Below are 22,672 nucleotides of genomic sequence, written 5' to 3' on the forward strand. Positions count from 1 at the left end.
TGAATCGCCGTTGGGTCACCACGCTTTGAGTCAGGGACAAGATGGATGGCTGTGACATTTTGGAAATGCTCACTGCGTGCTCACATCTTACAGCATTGAGCGTTTGGTGAGCGCGGGCTCTGCTGTCAGCAACACGTCTCACAGTAGCTGTGAGGATTTGCGGGGCAGATCTTAGACGCCCCACGTACCTCAGTCAGTGTGTGTTGGGGTTTGCCAGCTTCGCCCACATCAGGGCAGCATGACTTGCCAGCTGGTGCCTTTTTGGTCCTGCTGGTCAGCAGGCCAGGAGGGTCGGTGGCCCCAGGTGCCTCTCGCAGGCCTGGGACAGGCCTTCTGGTCTTGACGTTACCTGGCCGAGCCGCCGCTGTGCACTCAGTCTCACAGCCACATCTTTGTACCTTCTCTGATTGGCTTGGCAGGCTGCCTCCCTGCCCGCTCGGCATATGAGTATGGTCACCTCTAGACAGGGGCTGACAACTGGGTATTTTCCGCTCGCCGTGGCAGGGAGCCTGCTGTCTTCATGCCCTCACCCTGGCCCAGTGGCTGGAGTCACAGGATTTACGGCCGATCTCTCCCTGTGCCTGGATCCCCACGTCATCTGGTAGTCACTCAACCAAACGGTGCATTTGTCTTCCTGGGCACCGGGAGCTAGGATCAAGAGGTCGTTGCCCAGCTCTGGCATCCGAGAGGGACATGGAATCTTCCCTGCTGTCCTGCACCACCGACCTGTTGTTTTTATCACGTCTCTGTGGCCACAGTGAACATGCAGAGCTTTTCCAGCCCCAGCATCCTCGCTTTGCCACATCAAGTCCATCTCAATCCGTCTGGCCTCTCCCCTTGGGCTCTGGTGGTCCCCATCACACAGTGTTCGTGAGGACAGTACCTGATCTGCCCAGCCTTCCCATCTCAGCGGCTCCGTCTTCCTTCCTGGCCACCTGGTTTCCTTCTAGTCTCACTTCCCTTCTGTCTGGAGACCTTCCTGGAGTGAGTGATTCTTTTAGAGCAGGTCTGCCGGCACCGGATTCTCTACTTCTTCCTCCATCCACGAATGTTTAGTTCACCTTCGTTTCTCAAGGATGTTTTTGCTGGACATGGGATCCTGGTTTAACATTTCTTTTCTTTCACTGCTTTACAAATTTTGTCCCACTTCCTCTGGCCTCCATGGTTTCTGAGGAGAAATCTGAGCTCAGACTTGGTGTTTGAGCTGAAAAGAAGCCTGGTGAGGAGTCTGTGCTGTGGTGGCTGAAAAGCAGGGACCTTTGGGACCAATTCTCACATCTTGATTTCTGACTTTATTCCTGTTTTTTGCTTTTTTCCTCTGGAAATGCTCACCAGGGTAGGCGTGACTCTGCCTCTTGGGGCAGGCAGTGAGCATTCTGGAGCTCAGGGGACTGGGCCTGCCTGCCGGCCTGCCTGCCAAGCGTGCTGTCCCGTGGCTCCGCCCACGGCCCGCCAGGCACGTCTACACAGGCCTGGAGCTGAACCCCGCCGGCCCTGAGCGGTTCTGCTCAGTCACGCTCGGCCGGCTTGGGCTCCACGTCCTGTCCAGCACGTCAGCTGTACCTTCTGGGCAGATCCAGACCAGCCACTCCCAGCATCTCCTGCCTGCCCTGGAGGGTCGCGAGGCAGCCCCGTCTGCTCTGGGCTCTGCAGCGGCTCTTGCCCCACCGACGTGAGTCTGGGCCTCCCAGGGCAGGATCCCCTCCTCCAGCCATGGTGGCCCCTCAGCCCTTTGCTCTCGCGTTGCTGGCCTGGACCTGTGTCCCCAGGTGTCCTGCGTGAGGCCCTCCCTAATTCTGCACCCCACCCCACCCCGTTTCATTGACTCCATACCCAGCCCTCTGTGTGTCTTGCTGTGTTGGAACGACAGCTCAGGGAGACAGGATTGGGGTTTGTTGGCACCTGGTAGCTGCTCTGCGCCGCTTAGTGTCTGTGTCACTTAGGCCCACTGGCCCTGGGTCTCATCACCTCACGGCGAGGGTTTATGAGGTGATACAGGTGTGCTAGAGGCATCCCGAGCAAGGCTCAGACCCCAGACCCTCACCACCGAGCTGCGTGACCCCGACACTGCCGTTTATAGCTCTGACCAGCCTCAGGGGCCAAGGTGACGGAGAGGCCCATGACTTACCGTTGTCACCCTCATAATCCAGATGCCCTCGGTCCCTGGTGGGTTCTCAGTGACTCTTGTTCTCCCTGCTAAAATCTGATGTCCCCTCTGGGGTGGGAAGGGTGGGCCATGTCCTAGACCCAGGAGAGGCAGCTGAGTCCCTCTGTGTGTAGGTGTTGGCTAATGTCCAGCAGAGGATCAGTTTCTAGGTCACCACATCCAGAGAACCTTAGGAGTGAAGGTCTAAAGTAGAACCTTATAATGTAGTCTGTGTGCTGTAATTATTCCACAGATCGCTCGGGCACTGAAATGTTTACTATACAGAGTTCAGCTGAAAGGCTGAGATTTTCCTGAAGTTCCCTCATGGCCTAGGACTCAAATGTGAATATATTAACATTGAATTTTATGAAAATAGTTAAAATAGGAGTTTTTTTCACTTCTAATAGTTTTAAATGCCAGTATTGTGAAATATGGCAAAAGAATGTGCTCTCTGCTTTCTTTACTTGGAGCTAACTTATCTGAACATGACTGCTTTTGTTTTCACAAAGAAAATAAAATTTAAGTGAAGGGCGTAACACCTGAATAGATGGAGAGATACTCATTGTCTTGTGGATGGGGAACTCTCATCTAGTTGTGACTCATCGGTTCTTCCAGGGCTAATTTATAAATTCAGTTCAGGGCTTCCCTGGTGGCGCAGTGGTTGAGAGTCCACCTGCCAATGCAGGGGACGTGGGTTCGTGCCCCGGTCTGGGAGGATCCCATGTGCCGCGGAGAGACTGGGCCCGTGAGCCATGGCCGCTGAGCCTGCGCGTCCGGAGCCTGTGCTCCGCAGCGGGAGAGGCCACAACAACCAATTAGAATCCTACTAGAATTATTTGTGGCAGCTGTCAGACTGATGTCACAGTTAAGATGGGAGAGGAAATATGCAAGAATAATCAGGATGGAGAAGAGGACTGGTCTGCCGGACGTCGGGATGGGCTCTAGCTATGGTCCAGGTCTCTAGCGCCAGCCTAATCTCATGCAGCCCCACTCTTGCTTTTTAGAAAATTACTTGAATCAAGGTACGATTGCTTTCCGTGACACACACCCACTTGAGGGTCCGTATCCACACTCCAGCGCCTTACACATGGTGCCCACCACCGGGGTAGGGATGCAGGACATTCCATCATCTTGGAAGCTGCTGCCCTAGCACCTCCCCCGCCCATCTGCCATCCATGCTCTATCGCCACCTCTTGTGAGTCTTGTCGGTGGAAACAGACAGCAGGTTGCTTTCATGCCTGGCTGTCAGCATGGGGTTAACGTCCACGTACAAGTCTTTGAATGGACATATGCTTTCATTTTTCACAAGTAAACACTTGGAAGGAATGGCTGGCTTGGGTGATAGACTCTGTTTAACTTTGTAAGAAACTGGGAAGCATTTTCAAAGCGGCTGCACCCTTTTGCAGCCCCACCTGGAACGTGTGTGTTGGTGGCTCCGCGTCCTCGCGAGGACCCTTCCTCAAAGGCACTCGTGCTGTCCGTGATCCCGTCCCAGGGGCGGGCGCTGCTGACTGCCATGCTGCATGTCTGCTCCCACGACGACCAGGGATGCTGCACATCTTTTCGTGTGGTATTGGCCATTTGTTGATCTTTTTCTTTGACGTGTGTGTTCAGTCTTTCGTTCGTGTTTCGGGAGATCGTCTTTATCGTTGAGCTGTAAGAGCTCTTTGTGTGTTCTGGGTACAAAGGCCTTTGTTGGGTGTGCGTGTCATCAGTGTTTTCTCCCGGCTGGTGGCTGGCTTTTTCGTTTCTTCACTGCGTGTTTCACGGAGTTTCGACAGGAGGCCAGTACTGGGCTCGATGCTTTTCGTGTGTTTGCTCACTCGTCTTCAGGGTGCCCTTCAAGGCTGGAGGTGCCCTCGTTTAGAAATGCAGGGCTGCATCGTCTCTCCACGGACACGGAAGCTGGGCCTCTGCCCCCTCTGCAGGCAGTTGTTCAGCGCAGAGGGGCCCCGGCGGGTATGTGGCTGGGCGGCGTGCGGTCGGGTGCTGGACTTGTCGTGGGCCCTGGTTCCAGGAGAGGCCACCCGCTGCCTGCCGAGTGCCGCCCCTTTCCCACATTGGGGCTCTGGAGGCCCAGCCAGGGTGGGCAGGCGGAAGCGGGGAGCCCATGTCTCACCCCCACCGGGCAGCCATCTCTCTGCCCGGTCTTCTGGGCCGGCGGCCGTGGCCGGCCCACGCCCTTCTCGCTCCAGCCCTGGCACCTCTCTCTGCCGCCAGTGCTCCGCTGTCATCCCGGCGAATCTCTCAGCCATGGTCACTTCATGAATCACGAGGTTGGTCTCTGGGCGATCTTGCTCGGTGCCCGGAGCCCACTTAACCGGCCGCCTGGTCCCTCTGTAGCAGAGCCACCTTCCCGGGACGCCTCGAGCCAACGTGCCGTCCGCTCTCCCCGCCCGAACGGGCCGCCGCGCCGGCACAGCACCGTCTGGGAGTCACGCAGCCGTAGCTGGCGCTCGGGGGATTTTGAGATGGAGGTCGAGGGCCGAGCTCGCTCCTCTGGCGGCCCGTCGCGCCGCGGTCCCACGCGTGCTTTCCGTGCACCGACGCGGGCTGTTTGCGTTGCAGGCGGGCCCACACCCTGAGCGTGCTCTTCATCCTCACCTGCGTGCTGGGCTACGTGACACTACTGGAAGAGACACCGCGGGACACGGCCTACAACACCAAGAGGTACCGGCCCGGCCCAGCCTCGCTCCACGCGGCTGGCGGGGTCTCTGGGTGCTGTGTGGCACCTTCAGCCCCTCTTCTGCCCGTCCCATCCCTGGGATCGACAGCACGGCTCCCGTGGGACTCCCTGCTCGTGCTGCATTTGTGCGCGAGAAACCAGAAGGTGCTGCGGCGGCTCCAGGGAGGGGTCTAAAGGGGTTCAGGTCAGTTCCGATGGGGCGGCTTCCCCACACATCCCACCCTCAGTACCCCAGGCCCCACCTGAGTGTGCCGCAGGTCAGCTCAGTTCTGACACCATTCCAGGCAGTGCCAGGCCCCACGGTCCCGGGCTCGGTCCGGCCAGACTTCATCCCCTCCCCACTTAGACCCCAGTCGCAAGAGCGGTCATCACCTGACGGGCTGTAAACCATAGGTTCCCACCGCCTCCTCCTTGGGTGCAATTAACTTGCTAGGGCGGCTCACAGAACTCAGAGAAGCATTTTACTTATTTATTATCAAAGGTTCTTTCATAGAAAGATGGAGGAGCAGCTAGATGGGAGAGATGTGTAGGGCAAGGTGTGGGGGTGGGACGCAGAGCGTCCACGCGGTCACCAGCCTGGGGGCTCTGAACCCCCGTGCTGCTGGGGTTTAGGGAGGCCCTCCTCACATGGCGTGATTGATTAAATCACTGGCCACTGGCGATTGACTTAATCTTTACCCCTTCCCAGGGGTCTAAGGGTAGGACGGAGAGTTCCAGACCAGCCCTCCAGTCGTCTGCTTGGCCCCCTGGCAACCAGCTCCCATCCGGAGGTGGGGTCCAAAAGTCACCTCGTTAACATAACAAAAGATACCTTTGTAGCCCTCAGGGCTTGGGCAATACCAGGGGTTTTAGGAGCTCTGGCCTGAAACAGATGAAGACCAAATACATATTTCTTGTATAGATCACAATATCACAGTGACCGTGAATTTGAGTGTCTGGGCTTTTTGTGAGGCCAGGGGTGGTTCCCATCAGCTAGCACCATTCTTCTACACTCTGTTGACTAGAAGACTTTTTGAAAGTTTTAAACTGCCTTTAGGAGTCTGGTGGTCCATCTCCTCCTGCAGGGCAGGAAGTGGGTAGACTGTCTTTCCAGCATTATCTCCAGAAATAGACCAGCTGGTAGGTTTGTGTCCTTTGCCTGAATCCCATGGATTCTGGAGCCAGTCTCAGAAGTGCGTGGGGAAGACTAGCTGGTTTCAGAACTCGTTTCTGTGCATTTTCTACGCTGGACGGACTCACCTCTCCCTCTCTGGTGCCATGAAGCCCCTGTTGCTGTTCTGATCCTGGGGCCCAGGCTCCACCTGCTGTGCTGGGACAGCTAGAGGAGGCCAGGCAGGGACAGGTGGAGGGCGGCATCCGGAGCCCAGAGGTGGCAGGAGACCGCTGGTCAGCTTTGGGTGGTGGGCTGGGCTCGTACACCTTCACCCTTGGGGTCCAACCCTCCGCCTAGACTGTGGTGTAGACGCCTGGGTCCAGGACACCAGGAAGTGTGTGTTACCCTCCCCTGTAAGGCGCAGGCCTCCCACCCAGGCTGCCCAGCCCTCCTCAGCCCTGTGTGATCACACCGCAGGCCTGGCAGCAGGGGTCGCGGAGCCCAGAGCAGAGGAGGGAGGGGGGCTCCTCTTTGGGCCCCTCTGGGTGGGTCTCTGAGGGGGATGCTGGGCCTGTGGACCTGGAGACGGAGCCCCACGTCTGCCTCAAGGGGGTTTCCAGCTGGAACCTGGCCTTTCCTGTGCATTTGTGTGCCAGCACGTGGTTATGGAGGGTTTGCAGCATCTGCTGGGCACAGCCAGGCAGGGAGGATCAAAAAGGTAGAGCTTGGTCACACTGAAGAGGTGTCCCCACGTGGCTGTGAAGTTGGGCTAGAGATGAGCAGTTGTGACGTCACAGGGCAAGACCAGTCACAAGGACGAGCGGGGCCCCCCCACAGCAAGAGTGGGCCCAGGAGTGTGTCCCGGGATGCCTCCCGAGGCAGGGGCCCAGGCGAGTCACAAAGCCTTGCTGCCCTGGGCCCTGCCCTGCGCCCAGGGGCCCAGGGGCTCAGACCCCCAACGTCGAGGGGGCTTGTTGGCCTCGTCTGGGACAGCAGCTGTGGACCCGGGTGGGTGCTTCCCCACCCCTTCTTCCTGCACTGGCCTTTCTCCTGAGCTGTTTCTGCCCGAGAGAGGTTGGCACAGTGAGCCCAGAAGGTGCCACCAAGAGGGACACCTGGGTCCTCTCCCTGGGGTCCCCTGTGTGATTTCATTGAAGGCAGGGCCGGGGGAAGGCAGGTGGGTGGGAATTCGAGGGCCCCAGGCACTGCTCTGCCCTGAAGTTCTGTGCTCTGGGGACACAGGACATCGTAGCCACCGTCTCTGGCCCTCTCGGCCCACTGCAGGGGCACAGAGGAGCTGCCCTCCTGGCCCTGTACGGCTGCTGGTGGTGCCTGGAGCCTACTTCTAGGAGCCTGTAGCCCCGCCCTCACCTGTCTGAGGCTCTGCAGCTTCCTCCAGGGACAGTCACATAGGCGTGTGGGTTCATTTCTGCTGAGTCCACTCTCACCCCCGTGGACCCCAGAGGGGCCCACAGCCTGCCCCCCACGTCAGCACATCTGCCTGGGCTGTGATGAGGTCCCCCCGGTCTCGGGAGGCCGCTGGGGCTGCTGATTTTTATTATGTCAGAGCTTTTGATGCTCTCAGGGGAGGGTTTTGTATATGTAAAATACTTCCCAAAGGTTATGGCTTTTTTTAAAATTTAATATTTACGTTGTTAAAAATCTAGGAAATTGGTTCGTTTCCCTTAAGCTTTCAATTTCACCTTGTGTGTCATTGTGGATCTAACAAGTTCTGTCACTTTAAGGGAGTAGATTTTTCTTCCTAGGCCAACTTTATTGTTGTGTCATTTAATATAACATGCACGTAATTAAAACGTATGGCTTATCTACTTGCCACAACTAGGTGTAGGTACACACTGAGTTTCCTCTGAGGGCCGCGGTCAGTCTGCACTGCTGGCTACAGGCTCCCACCGATCTGTCCCCACAGGCCCTTCTTGTCTGTTGTACAGTGTCATCCAGCATGCGCCCTTGTGTCCGGCCCCTCCCACTCGGCATGATGGTTTTGTGACACCCACGTTGCCGTGTCTGTCAACGGTCATCCTGGTCCGTTGCCAAGGGGTGGTCCACCGTGTGGACACGCCACAGTTCCTTGATCCATTATCTGTTGGTGACATTGGGATGTTTACATATGTATACACATATGCATGTGTAAATGTGTAAATAAATCAATACATGTACAATATAAACATATTTTGCATATTTGCAATGTGTAGAAATATAATGTACTCACAGTACTGAAGCACAGAGGCAGAGGCCTGACCGCGGTCAGCCTCTGAGGGCCGAGAGGGCCCAGAGGCGAGGAGTACACGGGCCCCCAGATCTTGGTTCCTAAGAGCATTCGTTCTCCAGCAAAGGAACCAGGCTCCCTGGACAGATGGCCGATTCCAGGGCTGGGACAGGGAACCCCCAAGATGGGCCTGGAGCGTCTAAAGCTGTGCAGTGGTGGTCAGGACAGTGGTGCTGGCAGAGGCTGGACAAGTAGAGAGCCCAGAAGTAGCCCCACGCAAAGAGGAGCAAAGGCAAGTCAGTGGAGAAAGGAGAATTTTCGACAAAATAATCTAGATACAGACCTTACACTTTTCACAATAATGAATTCGAAATGGATTATAGACCTAAATAGAAAATAGAAAACTATAAAACTTCTTGAAGAAAACGTGGGAGAAAATCTGGTGACCTTGAGTTTGGATGCCTTTTTTTTTGGCCTTGCCGTGAGGCATGTGGGATCTTAGTTCCCTGACCAGGGATCAAACCCGCGTTCCCTGCAGTGGAAGTGTAGAGTCTTAACCACTGGACCTAACCACTGGACCGCCAGGGAAGTCCCAATGACTTTTTAGATAGAACACCTAAAGCATGATCCGCAGAAGAAAAAACTGATGAGTCGGACTTGATTAAAATTAAAACCTTCTGCTCTGCAAAGCATAACAAAAGACAAGCCACAGGCTGGTGGGAAATGTTTGCCAAATACGCGTCTCATGAAGTGTCTGTGTTCACTGTTCAGAGAGCTCTTGAAGCTCAGCAGGAGGAAAACCAGCAGCACAGTTCCAAGCCGGGCAGAAGGTCTGGACGGACACCAAAGAGGACACAAGTGCGTGAAAGGACGCACTCAGCACCATGCATCAGCTTGGAGACGCCACTACACACCTGCTCGAGTGGCCAGGATTGAAAACACGGCAACACCGGGCGCTGGCGAGGACCTGAGCAACAGGAACTCTCAGTCATCGCCGGCAGGAACATGAATGGGGCAGCCGCTTTGGAAGACAGTTAGAGACTCTCTCAGAGAACTAAACATAATCCAGCAGCTGTGCGCCTTGGTATTTACCCAGAGGAGCTGAAAACTTAAGTCCACACCCAAACATGGACACTTGTAGCGGCTTTGTTCACAATCACCAAAACTTGGAAGCCACCAAAATGTCCTTAGTGGGTGAATGGGTAAACAAACTGGTACCTTCATGCAATGGAATATCATTAAGTAATAAACAGAAATGAGCTATCAAGCCATGGAGACAGAGACGAAGCTTAAATGCATATTGTTGAGGGAAAGAAGCCAGCCTGAAAAGGCTACATACTGTATGAGTCCAACGCTGTGACATTCTGGAAAAGGCAAAAACTATGTGATGGTAGAAAGATCAGTGGTTTCCGGGGCAGGGGGAGAATGAATAGATGGAGTGTGAGATTTTTTTAGGCTCTTGTTCTGTTGATATTGTAATGGTGAATGCAGGACGCTGTGTGTTTGTCAAAACCCATAGGACTGAACAACACAAAGAGTAAACCTAAGTATGCAAATTTTAAAAATCGTTTAGGGGCTTTCCTGGTGGTGCAGTGGTTAAGAATCTTCCTGCCAGTGCAGGGGACACGGGTTTGAGCCCTGGTCCGGGAAGATCCCACATGCCACGGAGCAACTAAGGCCGTGTGCCACAACTTCTGAGCCTGCGCTCAAGCCCCCGGGAGCCACAACTACTGAAGCCCGCGCGCCTAGATCTCGTGCCCTGCAGCAAGAGAAGCCACTGCAATGAGAAGCCCACGCACCACAATGAAGAGTAGCCCCCACTCGCCGCAACTAGAGCGTTCGTGCAGCAACGAAGACCCAACGCAGCCAAAAATAAAAAAATTAAAAAAAAAAAAAAAAAGTCCTTTAAGAGGTGGAGGACCCCAGGAAGGAATACAGACTGTGACAGGAGAACCTACAAAAGGTGCTGACCTGAGTCACTTTGGAAACGAGTGGGGTCTGTAGGCCTGAAGGCAAGGGATGTGCACACAGCACTGGGCTCTAGTGGTGAAGTTGTTTCCTGTGGGGCATGGGTCAACAGCCGTGTCCCTGCTGTACACGTGCGCTGGGATTGAACAGGAAAGTACACGGATGGTGGAGGCCGGGATTCTCACCCCGGAGGAGTGGGAGGTTACAGGCGACCAAGGGGAGAATGATCCGTGGATAACAGATGCTGGTTGGAGATGTCAGTGAGAGCTCACGTTCGTTTAATGTAGAGACAGGTGGTTACACACAGGAATATTTGTAACGTGTGTGTATGCAAGGTTGGCACACACGTATCTTGTTGCTCTGTCAGCCGAGAGGGCCCAGAGGCAAGGAGTACACGGGCCCCCAGATCTTGGTTCCTAAGAGCATTCGTTCTCCAGCAAAGGAACCAGGCTCCCTGGACAAATGGCCGATTCCAGGGCTGGGACAGGGAACCCCCAAGATGGGCCTGGAGCGTCTTCTAGCACCAGAAAGGAGGGAGGTGCTCAGAAACAAGAATACAAACCTCCACAAAGATGGGGCGTGCCAAAGCAGTACAGGAGCCAAATGAAAGCTCCTTGTGGCCAAAGCTGGAACAGTTTGAGCACCGATATCAATCAAGTATTGAATTATAACCCAGCGTGTAACGTAGGCACCTACAAATCTGGGCTGATGTAAGAAATGACCGAACACATTAGTGAATCGGGGAGCAGAGACAAACCTCCTGCACAGAAGGTTTCCCATCAGGTTGCGGAGCTGCTCCCTGCCAGCTGTGCGGGGGGGGGCCTCCCTCCCGAAGGCGAGGTGTGGAGGGGACCCGACAGACATACCTCTGCCAGGGTGTCAGGGGCGGCACCAACAATCAGAATCGTGTCGATGGTGTGTACCCTTGATAAGATATGAAGATGGTCCTTAACATCTGTGATCTCACTTCCAAAAATCCTACAGCCCTGATCTAATCATAAACAGCCCTGATCTAATAAAAAAGGCAGCCTTCATTAAGGGGCATTCCACAAAATACCTGGCCGGTGTTCCTCAAAACTGTCCAGGTCATCAGAACAGGGCCAGTCTGAGAACCTGTCACAGGCCAGAGGAGCCTAAGGAGACTTGAGGACTGTCATGTGGGGCCCTGGATGGGGTCCTCGAATAGGAAAAGGACTTTAGGTAGAAAGTAAAGAAATCTGAAAGAAAAAACTGTGGACTTCAGTTACTGGATCAGTGTTGGTTCACTGACTGTGACAGCTGTCCCACGCTCACGGAGTGTGGGAAATTCTGTACTGTCTTTGTAACTTTTCTGTTCTAAAATTAAAAGAGTAAAGTGTAATTTATTTGCTTTCCTCTAAAAGTCCTTCTGGGCGACAGATTTTCCCACATCATCCCTTTGGGGCAGGAGGGTGTCTAGCGGCCCTTTCACCAGACCCTGGAAGGGTGACCGTTGCCCCCAGGGCAGCCTCACCTGCACCCCACCCCACCGCTGAGTGCCAGGGACAGGGCTTTGCATCCTCAGACCTGCTTCTGGGGACAGCGGCCTCGGGCGTCCCGTGAGAAGCTCGTCCGTGCACGGCGGCTTCACCTGCAGTCACCCAGGCCTGCGAACGCAAGACTGTGAACCCTTGTGGTATGACAGTCCCGCATGGGCAGGGTGAGCTGGGCCCGCCTTGCTCCTCTGTCGTGGGCAGGGGTGCCGTGTGTGTCTGCGTGGCTTTCACTCTGTCTCCTGGTGGGTTCCTGCTGGGACTGGATACGGTGGCCCCACAGGACGAAAGAGCTACTTAGCGGGGCCCCAGCCTTGTTGGAGTGGGAAGCCATTTGATCCTAATAATACCTTTCCATCTTAGGGCTTTAGTGAGCTCTGGATCATCCTGTGTGGAATTTTAGGGGCTTTTTGTTTGTGTTTTTTAATGTGCCACACGTCTTAGTGACGTGGCTCTTGACGGTACACATGACACAGCCCAGTGGCAGGGCCTTCTCCCCGGGTTGGTGCTGCCTCTGGGGCCAGGGCGGCAGTGCTGGGCCACCAGCCTCTCTGCGGCCGAGCCTCGGCTCTGCCCTAACCGGGGGTCAGGGCCGTCCCCGTGGTGGGCGCCCGGGGATCCCTCCCACCTCCCGCCAGGGAGGAGCCGACCCGGAGCTTGGCGCTTCCGCACACTGAGGGCTGTTTGTTCTTTATTTGCAGAGGTATCGTGGCCAGTATTTTGGTTTTCTTATGTTTTGGAGTCACACAAGCTAAAGACGGGCCATTTTCCAGACCTCATCCAGGTAACTTGCCGTTTCTTTCTCCGTGTGTGCCCGTGTGGCCGTGCTGTTCTGAGGGTCACTCTGTGTCTGTGCTGCTGCGTGTGGGTGTCCCGTCCCCCCTGGGGCCCCTCCCGGCTGGCCGGCTTCACCGCCACCTCGAAGCCCCTCCTCTTTGGGCGCTAGCCCCCGGGGACCCGCCCCCAGCCTCTCCGAGGGGCCGGCTCCGGGGCAGGGGTGGTGAGTTTTCCTGAAGGGTCTCTATTTAGTAACGAGTTTCTATCTCATTAAGGGTGTGTATTTATCGTAGAAAATTTGGAAAATAAAGTATTTTTAAATAAAGTATTTTTAAATATTTAAAATAAGGAAAATAACCACCGTTAAGATTTAATGAGTGTGTATGCGTGTATACGTACACAGGTGTAAAAACAAGAAGTTGGCGTCATACTGTATGTGTGGTTTTGTATCATGCAGTATTCACCTCAGGCTTAACACATGCATATCCTTGTGAATTTTTCATTTGAGAACTGGATTTTTGATGGCTCCTTGTTTATCATCATTTGTTATCATTTGAATGTACTACAGTTTACTTAACCAGTCCTGTATGATTGTATACTTGGGGGTTTCCAATTTCGTGGCAATAAACCAGGCTGTAGTGAATTTCCACATGTACACTTTTGTGTACCTGTCCGATTATCCATGGGACCAAAGGTCCAGGGGGCGTAGCAGATGAAGGGCATGAGCATTTGGGGCTCCTGATGGGTGCTACCCAGTTGCCCCCTAGAAGGGGCGTATCTGCTCAGGAGCCAGCGAGCCGGGGGTTGTGAGCGAGGCCCCCGGGGGCTCTGCCCCTTCAATGCCTGGTGGGGACGTTGGTGCTGGCTGAAGCCTGTATGGTCCCTGCCCCCGGGGCAGCGTGAGCTTCCTGAGCCGAAGGGCACGGCCCCCACTGGGGGTTGGGGAGGGGCTGCAGGACCTTCTCCACCGTCTCCACTGGTGTGGGCCCGTCCAGTCTTGCCTCAGAAGGGCGTGGACTCTTAACCAGAGCAACGGAAAAGTGAGCTGAAGTGTCAGAACCACCAGAGTCACGGTGAGAAACCAGGTGTGTTCAGTGCTCGTCCGACAGACTTGGAAGGGAGAACAGGAGCTGCCAGAAGCTCCCCAGAGGCTGTCGGTGGGTGGGGGCGCAGCGAAGTTCTCGTGGGCACCCGGCACTGGACGAGCCGCGAGCAGGACAGACAGGGCCCTGCCCGCATCATCCCGGGGCTTCGGCTTCAGCTTCAGGAAAGCTCCATCTGCGGCTCTGAGCGGTGTGAGTGTCAGGCCGGCTGCCCCTCTGGAGCGGGCGGTGCCGCAGTTTCCGAGCTGACGTTCTGAGCGTGGCTCTGCCTTCCCTGAGTGTGGTTGCTGTGCGTCCGCCCTGTTTCTCTGCCGGTCTCGGCTTAGTTCACGGGGGGACCTGCCCCAGAGCACCGTCCAGGTGGCTTGTTCACCTGGTAGTTGGCAGGAGGTCCTCAGCCTCTCAAATCAGGTTACGTGTGCACGCTGGCCGGAACGGACTCCACAAAGGAGGCGCCCTGGGGTCTCTGCGTGCCTCCCGCCCTCCTCTGGGCCCGGCTCGGTAGCCACTGGGGGAGCAGACAGCTGACCTGTGTGGGGCGTTGCTTTATTTGGAAACGAGTTGGCTGCAGCTCCAGCTGGGGCTGCCACTAAAGAGGCCCCCTTGCCCTCGTGAGCGGCTCTCTGCAGAAGCTGGAGTAGACGAGGATGTTGCAGGTGCTGCTGAGGTGGCCGGAGTTGCTGCTCAGGAAGAAGATACGAGTGCGGGTCTGGGAGCAGGGCAGCCCGTGATCAGGAGCCTCCGGGGTGGCTGGCGGAGAGCCGTAGCTGCAGCAGGGTGTGGGGACCCTGGCCGTGGGGAGGGGCGAGGACCCGCTGGCCACTTGTGGGGGGCAGGCCTGGGTCCTGGTGGGCTCTACGGGGTGCTAGTGGTGGGGAGTCTGAGCAGAGTGGGGGTGGCCGGGGCAGGGACAGCGCAGCCTTCATGGGAGGAGGTGGCCGTCCCCGCAGCTGGGCAGCCACACTCGGCCGCACCAAGTCCCTGCTCCACAGTCCTCGACCTGCTGCTGCAGCCTCGAACCAGGGAGAATTTTCCAGGTTTTTCCTGTCTTCAAGGGCACGAAGAATAAGCCTGTCACCTCGGCTGTTTACGTCCGTTGTCTCGGAACACGTTAGCCCACCTTCCCAAGAACTCAGCCACGTTTGTATTTCCTGCCCGTGCGAGGCTGGATTCTCATCAGTGTCCGGGGCGGTTTTTCCCCCGGCAAGCAGGTTAGGCCCAAGGCCTGAGGGTGCCGGGCTGGCCCCGGAGCCTGGCGTGTGTGCAGTTCTCACCCTCTTCTGACACAACAGGCCCCGCACCCCTGCCACTCACCTGCCCGGCTGCCTGTACCCTGGGTCCCCACTGAAGCGGGGGCGGGAGAGCACGTGGTGCTGTCACAGATGACCTGGAATAGCTGTGGAACAGCCGTGGCCAAACCTTGTGTCTCCAGTTTGTGAGCACGGCTTATTTTTTTAATTCAAGGTGAATTAACTTTTAAAAGTAGGCTGGTGGTTTATTTTTTCTTTACAGACATAAGCATAGGGTAAGCAGATATCTTATTATTTATTTATTTTATTGTTTTATTATTTATTTGTTTGTTTTTTAGCTGCATTGGGTCTTCATTGCTGCGCACGGGCTTTCTCTAGTTGCGGCGAGCGGGGGCTGCTCTTCGTTGCGGTGCGCGGGCTTCTCGTTGCGGAACACGGGCTCTAGGCGCGCAGGCTTCAGTAGTTGTGGTCCGCGGGCTTCAGTAGTTGCAGCACGTGGGCTCAGTATTTGTGGCACGTGGGCTCTGGGGCAGGCGGGCTTCAGTAGTTGTGGCTCGCGGGCTCTAGAGCGCAGCCTCAGTAGTTGTGGCACACAGGCTTAGTTGCTCTGCGGCATGTGGGATCTTCCCGGACCAGGGATCGAACCCATGTCCCCTGCATTGGCAGGCAGATTCTTTACCACCGCGCCACCAGGGAAGTCCCCTTAGGCATTTATTAAACAGGTTTCTGAAGATTCTTGGAAGATAGAAGTTACCGTTGGCTTTTAGGACAGTTCTAGACCTTCCCCTTCCTGTTATCTCATCCCCCAGGGACTTGAGAGTATGGAAAGCAGATGGTGAGAGAGAGGAGTCCCGGCCAGTGAAAGGGGTTCTGAAGGACACGTTCGTTCTTTTTTCCAGCTTTATTGAGACAGGATTGACACGTAACAAGTCTAAGGTGTACCGTGTGATGATTTGATACATGTGTATTGCATACTCCAGTATGGTTAGTTAACCCCTCTGTCATCTCATGTAATCTCAACTTTTGTGTGTGTGTGTGTGTGTGTGTGTGTGGTGAGAACATCTAAGATCAACTCTCTCAGCGACTTTAAAGTATATAATATAGAACTGCCAAGTGTAGTCACCGGAGGGACAGAAGTGCTGATTGAAACTTAAGACAGTTTCCTAAAACAAATTGTCATCCCAGGAATTCAGAGATGGTTTAATGTTGGGAAATGTGTTAATTTCATTCATCACATTAACACTAAGGAAAAAAATTGATCCTCGTAAATGCAGAAGAATAAAGTTTTGTACTCATTCATGATAGAAACACAACATACTGGAATGAAAAGGTTCTCTTAACGTGACGAAAGGTATCCACCAAAACCCTGCAAACTTACTTAATGATGGAGGTTAGAAGCATCCCTAGGAAACACAAGACAAGGATGTTTGCTGTCACTGCTCGAATCTGGTGGTTTGCGGGCCTTCTGTGCTGCGGGAAAGATTAGGGACGGGAATGGAAGAGAAGGAAGGAAGAACAGAGAGAAACTGTGCTCAGCCCTGAGTTAGAGCTTGCTTCTGAAGTCTCTCCCAGGGACCTGAGGGCCCCGAGCAGAGGCCGCGCTCGGGAGCTGTGTGGGGCGGGGCCGCGGGCCGCAGGGCGGCGCCCCCTGATGCCGCTGTGTTCTCCGTGTCTGTACAGCCTACTGGAGGTTTTGGCTCTGCGTCAGTGTGGTCTACGAGCTGGTGCTCATCTTTATACTCTTCCAGGTAAGCGGGTCTCTTGGTTGGGTGAACTGTGAAAGTGGAGGTGGCACAGAACGCTCTGCGTATCGGCCCCCAGGGCTCTGGTAGGAGGCTGGACCCCACCCGAAGGGGGCAGGGGCTGTAGGGGTGGGAAGGCGCCAGCCATCGCCTGTGGCAGGGTCTCCGTTCTCAGCGGGCCTGGACCTCTGGGCGCAGCTGCCGCGTGGCCGGGGGACGATGGGTTCAGACGTGGACGCCTGGCAGGCGCTCCAGATCTGAGCAGGGCTGAGCTCCTCACAGGGGGCGCCCCTGACCCCGCAGCACAGGCGCTCTGAGTGGGCAGTGGGCCCGGGACCATTCGCCATGGGCCTCGCTTCTGGTTTTGCAGGTGACCGGCTGTGGCTTCGTGTGCTTTTCTCCCTCTGTCACACGTTCTGCAAGGGGGTTGGGGTGGAGGTTGGAAACTTAGCTCCTCAGTAAATCTTGGATCCGGATTTGTTGCCGCTAACATCTTTCTGACTAATACTCCTGTTCTGCTGGACTTACCGAGCTCGCCTTTGAGGGTGGTCTTCAGTATTCACAATCTCAGAACAGTCAGCGCTAGCTGAGTGGTTATCATCGCGTGGGAAGGTTTGCATTTCGGGTAGGCGTGCAGCGCTGGGAGCTGTAACACCTGTTTGTGTTTGTGTGGACACCATAGTTAGGCACAGAGCCCCAGGCCCCCTCGGGTGCCACCTCCGTGGCCCTGGCCTCGCAGCCGCCATCTGTCCCTGCGTCGCCGCCGTTTGTCTCCTGGAAAGTCTCGTGTGAGTGGAGTTGTGCAGGGCGTGGCCTTCACTGCCTCTGAAACTCAACCAAGCCATGCGCACCTACAGCCGGTCCTCTGTCGTGGATGGGCTTCCTGGTGGAGGGACCGCCATCTGTCCATTCACTGGGGTTGTGTCTGATTTGGGGCAGATGTGCGTGGAGCTGCTCTGAGCCTCAGGTACAGGCTCTTGTGTGGACCTGAGCTCTCATTTCCTGAGGGTGAACACTCTGGAGGGACTCCTGCGTCACAGGTGAGGTGTCTCACTCCCAGGGCAGCTGTGTCGCGCCAGCACCCTCTCTCATCCTTGGCAGTACTTGCCATCACCAGGATCTTGTATTTTAGCCGGTGTCTCATGGATTTCATTGCATTTCTAGAGTGGCTGACGATGTTGACCAACCTCTCCTGCATATATGAGCCATGAAACGAACATCCTCCTCGGTGAAATGTTTATTTTTTGCCCTTTTTAAAAATCGGGTGGTTTGTTTTTGTAGTGTTGAGTTATGACAGCTTTTTATGTAGTCCTGGTTACAAGGTCCTTTGCTGGATGTGTTGGGCCTTCGTTCTTTAGCAGTGGCGGTCCTTATGTCTTTTCTTGTTGTGTCTTTGATGTCATATCTAAGACTTCTTCGTCCAGCACCAGTTTATTAGGATCTTCCTTTAAAACCTGCCTGCTTCTATATTTTACACTGAGACTGCTTATTCATGTTGAGTTTCTTTTTACATTTTGTTTTGGAACGATTGTAGATTCACAGGAAGTTGTGAACAAGTTGTACAGGTAGGTCCTGTGTTCCTTCACCCAGGTCCTCAATATTTTGCGCAAATGTAGGACAGTATGTGTACCTGAAACTAGCATAATATTGTAAGTCAACTATACTTTCATTTAAAAAAAATATATATATATATAAAAGACAGTATCAAACCAGGAAATTGATATCAATGCGCTCCACAGAGTTTGTCACAGCTCAGTTTTACATGCATGTGTGCACGCACACGTGTGTATGTAGAATACTGTGCGGTTTTATTGCAGTGCATTTAATTAAAAGTACTTTTTAACTACAGTAAAAACATAACATAAAATTTACCGTCTCAGCATCTCTAGGCGCACGGGGCGGGGCACGAAGCACATTCACGTGGTCGTGTTACCTTCCCCACCTTCATCCCCAGAACGTTCCGTCTTCCCGAACGGACGCTCTGTCCCCATGAACACTCACTCCCCTCCCCTCCCCCAGCCCTGGGCCCCACCGTCTACTTTTCTGTCTCTGTGGATGTGACTCCTCCAGGGACCCCTAGGGAGTGGAATCAGACAGGATTAGTCCTTCTGTGACTGGATTATTTCACTGAGTGTGATGTCCTCAAGGTTCACCCTGTGTAGCCTGTGTCACAAGTTCCTTCCTTTTTAAGGCCGAGTAGTGTTCCATTGTGTGTTTAAACCACATTTTGTGTATCCACTCAAATGGATGGACACTTGGGTTGCCTCCACCTTTTGGTGACTGTGAACGTGGGTGTGCGAGTATCTGTTCCAGTCCCTGCTTTCCATTCCTTTGAGGACATGCCTACAAGTGGGGTTGCTGAGTAACTCTGTTTAACCTTTAGAGGAGCTGCCAGACTGTTCTCCACAGCGGCTGTGCTCATTTTACAGCCCCTCCAGCAGTGCACAGGCTTCCAGTTTCTCCACATTCTCACCAACACTTGTTATTTTCCCTTTTTTGGGGGGGGGATGTTGCTGCGCACAGGCTTTCTCTGGTTGTGGCGAGCAGGGGCTGCTCTTCATTGCGGTGCGCGGGCTTCTCATTGCCGTGGCTTCTCTTGCTGCGGAGCACGGGCTGTAGGTGCACAGGCTCAGTATCTGTGGCACGTGGGCTCAGTAGTTGTGGCTCGCGGGCTCTAGAGCGCAGGCTCGGTAGTTGTGGCGCACGGGCTTAGTTGCTCCGCAGCATGTGGGATCCTCCCGGACCAGGGCTCAAACCTGTGTCCCCCGCGTTGGCAGGCGGATTCCTAACCGCTGCGCCACCAGGGGAGCCCCTGATGTGGTTTTGATTTGCATTTCCCTATCTTCCCATGTGCTTGTTGGATGTTTGTATGTCTTTTTGGGAGACCAGCTTTTGTTCTGATTGATTTTTTTTTAAATGGTTCATGTTTTGTTTTATTTATTTAAAATAAACTTCTTATTTTAAGACACATTTACAGGATTGTGAAGTTAGTGCAGAGAGTTTCTCCACCCAGGGTCTCCTGTTATGAACATCTTACACTAATATGATGCGTTTGTTACAGTTAATCATTATTAACTAAAACGCACACTTTCTCTCAGGTTTTCCCCTCCTCTGCAGCACAGGAGCCTCCCCTTACGTGGGTCTTTCATTTCTCTCAGCAACGTTTTGTGGTTTCCGGAGTATATGTTTCGCACTTCCTTTGTGAAATGCATTCCTGAGTATCTCACTCTTTCTGATGCTGTCCTGAGTGGGACTGTCTTGATTTCGTGTTGGTCTGCTGGTCGCTGGCGTCTGGACACGCAGCCTGCTTGCTCTGTCGGTCTGGGTCCTCTGTGTCGGCTCACTCGTTCCCACAGCTCTGCTGCTGTTCGGGGGGTTCCTGAGGGGGTCTCTGTGCAGGAATAGGGGGAGTTCACGTCTTCCTTTCCAACCTGAGTGTCTGTCCGTCCCTGGCCTCACACTGTCCCCCACTTCTTAGCGGGGAGCCCTCAGCCCTCACCAGATGCCCCTTGTCAATGGAGGAAGTTCCACTCTTCCTAATTTGTTGAGTGTTTTTTTCACGAGAGGGTATTAGATTTTGTTGGTTGGATGCTTTTCTGCATGAAATGAGATGATCGTGTGGTTTGTTCCCTTTATTAACATGATGTTTTGTGTTGATCCATTTTCTCATTTTGAGCCAGCTTAGCATTCCTGGGATAAAGCCCACTTGGTCGTGGTGTGTGACCTTTTGTGTATACTGCTGGATTCACTTTGCTGGTATTCTGTTGAGGATCGTTGCATCCATATTCATAAGAGACACTGTCTGTAGTTTGCCTGGAATGTCTTTTTCTGATTTTGGTATCAGGGTTGCTGGGGGTTTGTCTGGTGTTTCTGTCGTGATCTGACACATGATTCTGACCGTCGGTGCTGACCCCGACCCCCTGGCAGAGGTGTGTCTGTCGGGTCCCCTCCACGCCTCGCCCTCGGGAGGGAGGCCCCCGTGCGGAGTGCGCGGAGAGCAGCTCCATAATCCGATGGGAAACCTTCTGTGTGGGAGGTTTGTCTCTTCTCTCCGACTCACTAATGTGTTCGGTCATTTCTTAAATCAGCGCAGACTCGTGGGTAGGTATCTACGTTATACTTTGGGTTACAATTCAGTACTTGATTTGTTGCTCAAACTGTTCCAGCCTTGGCTGTTGGGAGCTTTCCCATACCCCACCTATGTGGGTTCTTGGTGTTTTGTTTTGGGTTTCTGAGCACCTCCCTCCTTTCTGGTGCCGGAAGACATTCCAAGCCCGTCTTGGAATTTGCCATTTCTCCAGGGAGCCTGGTTCCTTTATTGGAGAAAATGCTCTTAGGAACCAAGATGTGGGCTCTCTCGGCCAGCAGCGCGGAGCCCTGTGGGTCCTGACCAGTGAGTCTGCAGACTTATAAATGGCCGGTTCTGGGAGGCCCCCCTGCCCAGGCTGCTGTCCTCTCCCAGAGCCATGTCACGAGGGGTCAGTCGGCCTCCCTGGCCTTTGCTGGAGTGGAGGTTCGTGGTCTGGCCCTCTGGGCTTGGGTGACAAGCTCTCAGCTGGGACCGGAGCTGACTTCCCTGGGTCACGTCAGCCCTCAGATGCCCTGAGACGGAGACCTGGTACAGTGCTGTTTTTCGCTTCTCTGAGGGTTGAGTGTCCAGGGATCCGAGCCCCTGCTGACCTGGCTCCGGAGCAGAGCCCGTGGGGCCGTCCTGACTCAGGAACACAGCGGTGTCGCCCTCAGATCCCGTGTGACCAGGGCACACGTGCGGGGGGAGGGTTCAGTTGTTCGTGGTGTCACCTCAGTCATGTGACAAGATGCAGGTCTGAGTGTCATCTGTCCACACACACCACGGACTGCGTCTCGTCACCCCAGCCTAGAGCCTCTTCCCCGTTGTGCCCTTTCGCTGGTACTCGGGGCAGGAGCGAGGGGACAGGGTCCTGATGACGGGTGTCCCAGGGTCCCTCCTGTGGACCAGAGGCCCCAGCTGGCAGCCAGCGGGGGCCTGGAGGGAGGAATTGGGGGGGTCCTCTTCAGCCAGGGTGCGCCCCCAAAAGCCCACTTTGTGCCGCCCCCAAAAGCCCACTTTGTGCCGAGGCTGGAGGGCTGTTTGGCTAACGCTGGCGTCTGGGAGAGGCTGTCCGGGCGCCGCCTGGAGAAGTGTGTCCCACTGTGCTGTTCCTCGGTGTGGGGTCTGGACCCTGAACCGGACGTAGGGAGGAGAGGTGGGGAGACTGGTGATCTGAGCACCCTCCCACGGGAGGTGCCCCTGCGACGCCACGTGGTCTTGTCCTGGGGTCCCAGGGGGCGTGAGGACATCCTCGGACTTGGCACATCCCCGCTCTGCCCGGCTGAAGTGAGGGCGATGCCGAGACAGTGCTTCCCCTCGCGGTTGGTGGGTGCTGTCTGCGCACCGCAAACCCTGCCCCACTGACATGCCGCCGCCCTTGCAGACCGTCCAGGACGGCCGCCAGTTTCTGAAGTACGTTGACCCCAGGTTGGGGGTCCCGCTGCCGGAGAGGGACTACGGGGGAAACTGCCTCATCTATGATGCCGACAACAAGACCGACCCCTTCCACAACGTCTGGGTAGGTGCCCGGAGGGGGACGGCCGGCCTCATGGCATGGGGGCCCCACCACCTCCCACGCGTGAAGCTCGGCGCTGCCCCAGGCATGGGTGCTTCTGGGACCCGAGTCACTCTGGACTGGATGGGATGAGGGTACCAGGGGCCATGCCGCCCACACGCGGGGATGCCTCTGGCTGCGGCGGGGCCCCTTCCCAGCTCACGATGGTGGACCGAGCGCGAGGCCTGCCTCTGTGTCCCACAGGACAAGCTAGACGGCTTTGTGCCCGCACACTTCATCGGCTGGTACCTGAAGGTAGGCACCTCCTCGTTGGGCGGGGTACCTGGTTTCGGAGCCGCCCTGAACTCTGGGCCATTTTCCAGCCGTGCGGTGGGTTGCGGCCGAGGTGCAGGACAGGCGGGCTGCCGAGCTGGGGGGCCTGACCCAACCTTGCGTGTCCTGGGTGTTGCGGTGGCCGCTGGAGAGCAAAGGGGAGAGACCCACGGGGGGCCCCCAGCCCCCATCCCACCCAGCCCTGGGCACCCTCAGGCCTGGACACACGAGTCGTCGACATACCTGCAAGTTGCCTCAAAGTCTTTTTTTTT

General features: G+C 55.2%; 1 protein-coding gene across 1 annotated transcript in view; it reads left to right on the top strand.

Annotated features, from left to right (window-relative positions):
- The window catches only part of PTDSS2 (phosphatidylserine synthase 2), a 28,059-nt gene that overhangs the window by 2,721 nt on the left and 2,666 nt on the right, over nt 1–22,672 (top strand). The window contains exons 3-7 of the mRNA XM_024748923.1: nt 4,715–4,816; nt 12,333–12,415; nt 16,442–16,509; nt 21,957–22,091; nt 22,332–22,382. Of these exons, the coding sequence (XP_024604691.1) occupies nt 4,715–4,816; nt 12,333–12,415; nt 16,442–16,509; nt 21,957–22,091; nt 22,332–22,382 (439 nt within the window). The remainder of the gene's footprint in view (nt 1–4,714; nt 4,817–12,332; nt 12,416–16,441; nt 16,510–21,956; nt 22,092–22,331; nt 22,383–22,672) is intronic.

Source organism: Neophocaena asiaeorientalis, unplaced genomic scaffold (assembly GCF_003031525.2).
Source record: "Neophocaena asiaeorientalis asiaeorientalis breed wild unplaced genomic scaffold, Neophocaena_asiaeorientalis_V1.1 scaffold43, whole genome shotgun sequence".
NCBI lineage: Eukaryota > Metazoa > Chordata > Mammalia > Artiodactyla > Phocoenidae > Neophocaena > Neophocaena asiaeorientalis.